Consider the following 6,792-nt stretch of genomic DNA (forward strand, 5'->3'; position numbering starts at 1 on the left):
ATTTTAGGTGATTTTTTGCATTGTATTTGAACAAATACCTGCTAGTTAATTTATCGGATTGACTGGGTCAGTGCAATCTACAGACTTTAGCGATTAAAAGTTGTGCTATTTGGCACTGTACATGGAATGGTGGAAATGATCTGATTTCTTCTTACTCTCTCTTCCTTTCAGATTTGCACAACCAGTTTGTTTTGTACTTTTTTATTATCTGCATATGCACAAAGCCAATCAGATTGTTGATATCCTTGTCCCCCGCCCCCGTCTCCTTCAGATAACTAATGAGATTGTCCGTCAGCTGATGGAGCAGGGAGGTTTCTACAGTTTGGATCGTCCAGGAGAGTTCATCACTGTGGTGGATGTTCAGGTAACAACAGGAGGCAACAAATGAGCGAGTTACTGTCCGAAGGTTGTTCTCTAAGGTCTTTTTTTCCTTCAGTCACAATAATCATACTTTAGTCTCCAAATGACACTTTTTACATTGAACACAGAGCTCAATTTTTAACCTTTTGAACAGTTATGTATGTAGCACAAATAGTCTTAACTCAAAGATCTCCTGCTGAGCTTTTTCTAGCGCTTTCATCCGTGTATTTCTGTAATAGTCCTGGTCAGAATGACACCCCTCTGAACATCAAACAAAATGAACCATAAACAATATTAGAGCTGGATGATGCCTGGAACGTCTGCCCTTTCTTTCTAAAACCCGAACAGCAGTGTGAATAAAGAGTGTGATAACCTTTAACAGCTGGTGGCGGCCATGATACACCCAGGCGGAGGTCGTAACGACATTCCTCAGCGCCTGAAGAGGCAGTTCTCCATCTTTAACTGCACACTGCCCTCCAACTCCTCCATCGACAAGATCTTCGGCACTGTGGCTCAGGGGTACTTCTGCCCAGAGAGAGGTTTCCCTGCCGAGGTCTGCGACCTTGCAGCCGCCCTCGTGCCCACCACCAGACGGATGTGGCAGGCCGTGAAGGCAAAGGTAACATATTCATATATAGTTGTAGTTTTTCTGTTGTTGTTCTTTTTTCATTTCAACAAAAAAATGTTTTTTACTTCTTTTGGGGAAAAAATAAAATCAGAAATAAAAATGAAGAATATAATAAATACTGTATTACGCTATAAAAACAGTTCATGCAGCTTTTATTTTGAAGGCCTGATGTATATCTCAGCAGGACACTTTTTCTGAGACCAACCTACTTCTTACTTCTGCTAACCCTATCTGAATTTATTTTCCCTACAATTGACCGTCAGTGGCCTAATAATAAAAAGTTCTCTCTGACAGAGAAGTCGGTGTATGTTTCCAGAAATAACTTTGGTTTGTGTGTGAATTCTTCTCTCCTCTGTGTCCTCAGATGTTACCATCTCCTGCAAAGTTTCACTACATCTTCAACCTGAGGGACCTCAGCAGAATCTGGCAGGTAGTTTAACTCTGAATGAGCAAACTGAACATGTCTGAATGACTGAACACTTCCACACAGACCAGTGGTTTCCAACCTTTTTCATTAGGGGGACCCTTTTCTATCATTGAGTACATTTTTGTATATTTTATTTTTTTGTATATATATATATATAATATTAACTATATATATATTAGTATATATATTATATATATATAGTGACAGCAGGAGTTTGTGTGAAAGAGATTTGGATGAATTATGAGCAGATTATTTTCTGTGAATACTGATCAGAGATCAATTTTTCTGATATTTTGAGGGATATTCATTCAGTGTTTTTTTCTTTTTGTTCTTGTTTTCTTACCCCCCTTAAAATAAAGAAGGCCTTGCCACCCCCAGTAAAGCTTTTGGCTAGCTTCTTTTTTCCTTCAGTGTTTCTACTTTGGGAGAGAATGAGTAAAACTTCTGTATGGAACTATTCATTTGTTTTTCTTCAGTCAGAGTTATCAGTCTTAATAATTAGATCATTCATTATCAGAATACGTCTCAGTATGTGTTCTGTTGTGTTTAAGGGGATCCTGACAGTGAAGTCCGAGGTGTGTCAGAGCTCCGAGCTCCTCTCTGCCCTCTTCCATCATGAATGTTGCAGAGTGATCGCAGACCGATTCATTGACAGCAGCGACAGACAAACCTTCAACGGTATCATGGAGAAGGTGTGTGGGGTTTACTACATACTGTGTAAATCTGTTATTTAGTTATATTTCTTCCAACACACCATTGGTATAGTGACTACATGTTCCTAACTTCATCTGACCCTCCTGTCTTCAGATCACAGTGGAAGATCATGGGAGAGCTCTCACTGAGCATGCTCAGTGGGACAGCTGCTTCGTGGACTTCCTGCGTGAAGCTCCGGAGGCGACGGGGGACGAACCTGAAGATACCGAGTTGGAGGCTCCGAAGGTCCTCAACTCAATTCTGTCTTACTGCTATAGCGTTTGTCATGTGTGATACCCCTCTGAGGTTTCAGTGCTGTAAAATATTGCTATGATTGACAGATGTATGAACCAATCCCGTCACTGGACGCTCTGGCGGAGCGGCTGTCTGTTTTCCAGCAGCAGTACAATGACGCGGTGAGGGGCGGAGCCATGGACCTCGTCTTCTTTAAGGTAATGACTGCAACTTCCTCCCTTCAATATTAAAAACACTGGACTTTATTCATGGGGGGAGTTAGCCGTCAGTACCTAACACACCAGAGGAGCAGCAACATTCGCACTTTAATAACTTTAACTTTGGTGAACAACCCTCTCTGTTTGGTTCTTTGGCAGGATGCGATGACCCACCTGATGCGGATCTCACGGATCCTACGGACACCGCAGGGGAACGCCCTGCTGGTCGGGGTCGGAGGGTCGGGGAAGCAGAGTCTGACAAGGTTGGCGTCGTTTATCGCGGGATACCAAACCTTCCAGATCACACTAACCAGGTCTGGAACACGACACAATATTTGGATTTTACTTGTTTGTGACTTAGAGGATAGAGGAGAGGATTACGTTCAGTCTGTATGAATGTGTGTACATACTGTCCATACATGAGTATGTGAGCTACTGTCAGCAGCTGCTACAATGGAGGCAGTTATTGATCCAGGGGATAAAAAGTTTTATAACTAAAAAGTTAATGTTTTAACTTGTGTGTGTGTGTGTGTGTCTTGCAGGTCATACAGCAGCAGTAACCTGCTGGAGGATCTGAAGACTCTGTATCGTATCGCTGGTCAACAGGGAAAAGGAGTCACATTCCTCTTCACTGACAACGACATTAAAGACGAAGCCTTCCTTGGTAGCGGATGCCTGTTTATCTATTTTTATATTTGTAGCAAGACTACTTACCAGTAGTAGTGGTTGGCTCTAGAGAAAAGGCCATGTAGTCATTAAAATCTAAAGTGTTCCTCCTCTGAGGAACAGGAATATGATCAGTAAATTAGATTGTGATATATTTTTTCTGATGATGGATGAAGAAGAAAGGTCACCAAAGTCATCAGGGTCATCCTCTGGAAACCATAAATGTCAATGTTTGTCCTCTAAAATATAAGACCTTGACTTTACTGACTCTTATCTGTGCAGTTTGTCACTAAAGAGGTGTTTTCACATTCCTCTTCTGAAATCTGAGTACGTACGAAACATTCACAAAGAAACCTGAAACCTCCAACGCAGAGCAGATTGTCAGCACAAAGGGCATAGTCAAAGTTTTGACAGCAAACATAGTAGTGTGTTCAGTTTTTGGATGTAAACCGGATCCTGGAGCTTCCTTCCACTATCTAATATGTAATAACAAAGTGAACACACATGTGACATCGGAGCAGAGTATACTTCAAAACATCTGGAGTGGAACTTTAATGGACATCTGCCCAGTAGTTGTCTCACTTTAGCAGTCTGTTTTCCTTGCAAATGTTGTTTTGTGTGAAACTGAAATCTCCTCTCCTCACCAGAATACATGAACAACGTCCTGGCGAGCGGTGAAGTTTCAAATCTATTTGCTCGTGATGAGCTGGATGACATCACTCAGGATCTGATTCCTGTCATGAAGCGACAGCACCCTCGCCGACCTCCGACCTCAGAAAACCTCTACGACTTCTTCCTGTCCCGAGTGCGGAGCAACCTCCACGTCGTCCTTTGCTTCTCGCCTGTCGGGGAAAAATTTCGTACTCGTGCCTTAAAGGTGAGCCGCAGACTGAGAGTTCAGCTGTATCACCACCAATGTCAGTCACCATTTTTACGCTGACGATTCTTAATTGTATAGCTCTGTCTCACTGAACTGCAGTCAATGCTTGGTGACCTTACAAAACAGATTGAAACTAATGTCACAAATTTGGGAGTGATTTTAGATTCTGATTTAAATTGTACTTACTCTCATTTTAACAAGGTAAAAGGTAGGTAAAACGCTTTTTTTCATCAAACTTAAACCTTTCTTCATTTTTAACCATGCAATATTTTATGCCTTGGTTTTGCTACATGAAGCTCTATAAATAAAGTTGAGTTGTGCTGTATCTCCCCTGACATAAGGAAAGATCAACACTGTGTACTGCAGTAATACCTGACCTTTGACCTTTGACCTTTGACCTGAACAGTTTCCAGGCCTGATATCGGGCTGCACAGTGGACTGGTTCCAGCGCTGGCCTCGGGACGCCCTGGTGGCCGTGTCGGATCACTTCCTGTCTCAGTACCAGGACCTCCGCTGCTCAGACGACGTGAAGCGGAGCGTGGTGGTTACCATGGGAACCTTCCAGGTAGTGCTCGCCGTGTGATCAGGTGTGCATTGTCAGCATGTTTAGCCCACTCATCACGTGACCTCCTTCCCTGCAGGATCTGGTGGCAGAGAAATGCACTGAGTATTTTGAGCGTTTCCGCCGCCAGACGTTTGTGACACCCAAATCCTACCTGTCCTTCATCGACAGCTACAAGATCATCTACGCCGAGAAGATCGCTCATGTCGGCACACTGGCTGAGCGCATGAAGACAGGTAATACTCACAGTTCCTACCAAGTCCGTGGCAAAAGTGTGATAAATAACATTGCTATGTTTGTTTTAGGGATGCATAATAATTATCAGGGCACATAAATTATCCGCCGATAATGGAAAATTTATATTATTATAAATTATCGGGACAATTTAATTATCAGTTGATAATAATAATTTATTTTGAATATGAACTTTACTAAAACAAAATGTATGAACATTTGAAGAGTGATGTCAGACAACCCATATTGAGCATACCTACTTCCTGTAGTTGTGTTAGACAGCATTGGCTTTACTGGTGCTTTTAGTAGTGCCTTGGTGTACCGAGAGAGTGTGTGCTGATGGTGGTTGTTTTATGCAGGTCTGTGTAAACTGATGGAGGCGGAGCAGTCGGTGTCTCAGCTCTCTGAGGAGCTGGTGGTGAAGGAACAGGAGCTCGCTGTCGCCTCCCAGAGGGCAGACGGAGTCCTGCAGGAGGTCACAGCGAAAGCTCAGGCAGCTGAAAAGGTCCGACATCACACATGGAGAGACAACGTCCTTATTCTTATATCTTTACCGTTAGTGGGGCAAAACATCGGGATGTTTCTGAATCATTCGTCTTTTACAACAAGGCAGTGCTGGAGGTAGTTTGTTTATTGATGTCAATATGGTTTTACAGATTCTGATTGTTAGATTAGATTAGATAGATTAGATAGATACTTTATTTATCCCGAGGGAAATTCAAGTATCCAGTAGCATACAAAATACAAAACATACAACTAAAATTAAAAACCCCTAAACCTGTAAGAATAAAATAAAAGATGAGAAACTATTATATATATCGCGTTATATAGTACATTAATATATCATAATGATAGATATACATACAATTAACTAGTAGCTACAGATAAACAGTGCAAACAGTAAACAGTGCAAATGACAGTGGGGTAGTGCAAATGGAAGTAAACAGTGCACACTACGATGGACCGTTGCAATTAGTGGGAATAAAACAGTGGAATAGAGGAAGATCGTATGTAGTTGTCGTACTAATCGTATTTGTCCTCGCGTGCCTTGTACTGAGAGCGTGTTGTACGAAGTCTGATGGCAATGAGGGGGTACGAGAGGAGGTTCTTGTGTCTGTTGCGGTTGAGAGCTGGACTGGTGACAGTGCCGGTTCTGCCAGCTGAACACACTCCTAGCTGCCTGCTGGAAGGTGTTGTGCTGCTGAGCGCCGGGACGCGGGCGGGCGGTGGTGGGCGTGTGTCCCAGTTGTGGACAGCAGTTTTGTCCAGGGTCCTTCTGTTCTGCCCACGTGTCACCAGAGAGGTCCAGCTCTGTGCTCCGACTACTGAGCCAAGCTCTTCTTACCTTATTCAGTAATTAAGGAAAAATACCTGATATAGTTTGAAACTGATAAAAGGTAGGTTTGTGCAAGTCAATAGAATTGTAAATGCTTTAATTTCCAGGTGATAACTAAGCTACGCATTTTACTCAAGGTCTGTACATAAGTGCGTAAATTTTGAGGTACTTCGTGACGTACCTTTGGAGGAGTATTTCACATTCCTATGCCTTGATTTTGACTTAAATCTTACTTTGCACTCTCTCTCTCCAGGTGAACGCCAGCAGGGTGCCACGAAGGTGAAGGATAAACGCTCAGCTCCATTTGTCGATGAGATTGAAGCTGATAAGAACAGTAGCAATGAAATCCAAACTGGAGCTTGCAAAACCAGCCACTGAAGGCTGAAATGAGGCTTGCATTACATGTCTCTCTCTCTCTCTCTCTCTCTCTCCTCGCGCTCTCCTCTCTCTCTCTCTTCTCCTCTCTCAAATCTCTCTTTCGCTCACTTTCTCTCTCTCTCTCTCTACACTCCTCTCTCAATCACACACACACCCACACAACCAGCCTGAGTCAT

The 6,792-nt window shown here is 42.8% G+C and overlaps 1 protein-coding gene across 1 annotated transcript in view; it reads left to right on the forward strand.

Moving 5' to 3' along the window:
* The window catches only part of LOC118324808 (dynein heavy chain 5, axonemal-like), a gene marked incomplete in the record, with an annotated part of 45,419 nt that overhangs the window by 29,265 nt on the left and 9,362 nt on the right, over positions 1–6,792 (forward strand). Inside the window, 12 exon segments of the mRNA XM_035657282.1 lie at positions 272–364; positions 743–979; positions 1,353–1,418; positions 1,967–2,107; positions 2,223–2,354; positions 2,450–2,560; positions 2,720–2,874; positions 3,103–3,224; positions 3,874–4,103; positions 4,513–4,671; positions 4,748–4,904; positions 5,262–5,407. Of these exon segments, the coding sequence (XP_035513175.1) occupies positions 272–364; positions 743–979; positions 1,353–1,418; positions 1,967–2,107; positions 2,223–2,354; positions 2,450–2,560; positions 2,720–2,874; positions 3,103–3,224; positions 3,874–4,103; positions 4,513–4,671; positions 4,748–4,904; positions 5,262–5,407 (1,749 nt within the window).

This window comes from Morone saxatilis, unplaced genomic scaffold (genome assembly GCF_004916995.1).
Source record: "Morone saxatilis isolate NCDOM2014 unplaced genomic scaffold, NCSU_SB_2.0 Contig0, whole genome shotgun sequence".
NCBI lineage: Eukaryota > Metazoa > Chordata > Actinopteri > Moronidae > Morone > Morone saxatilis.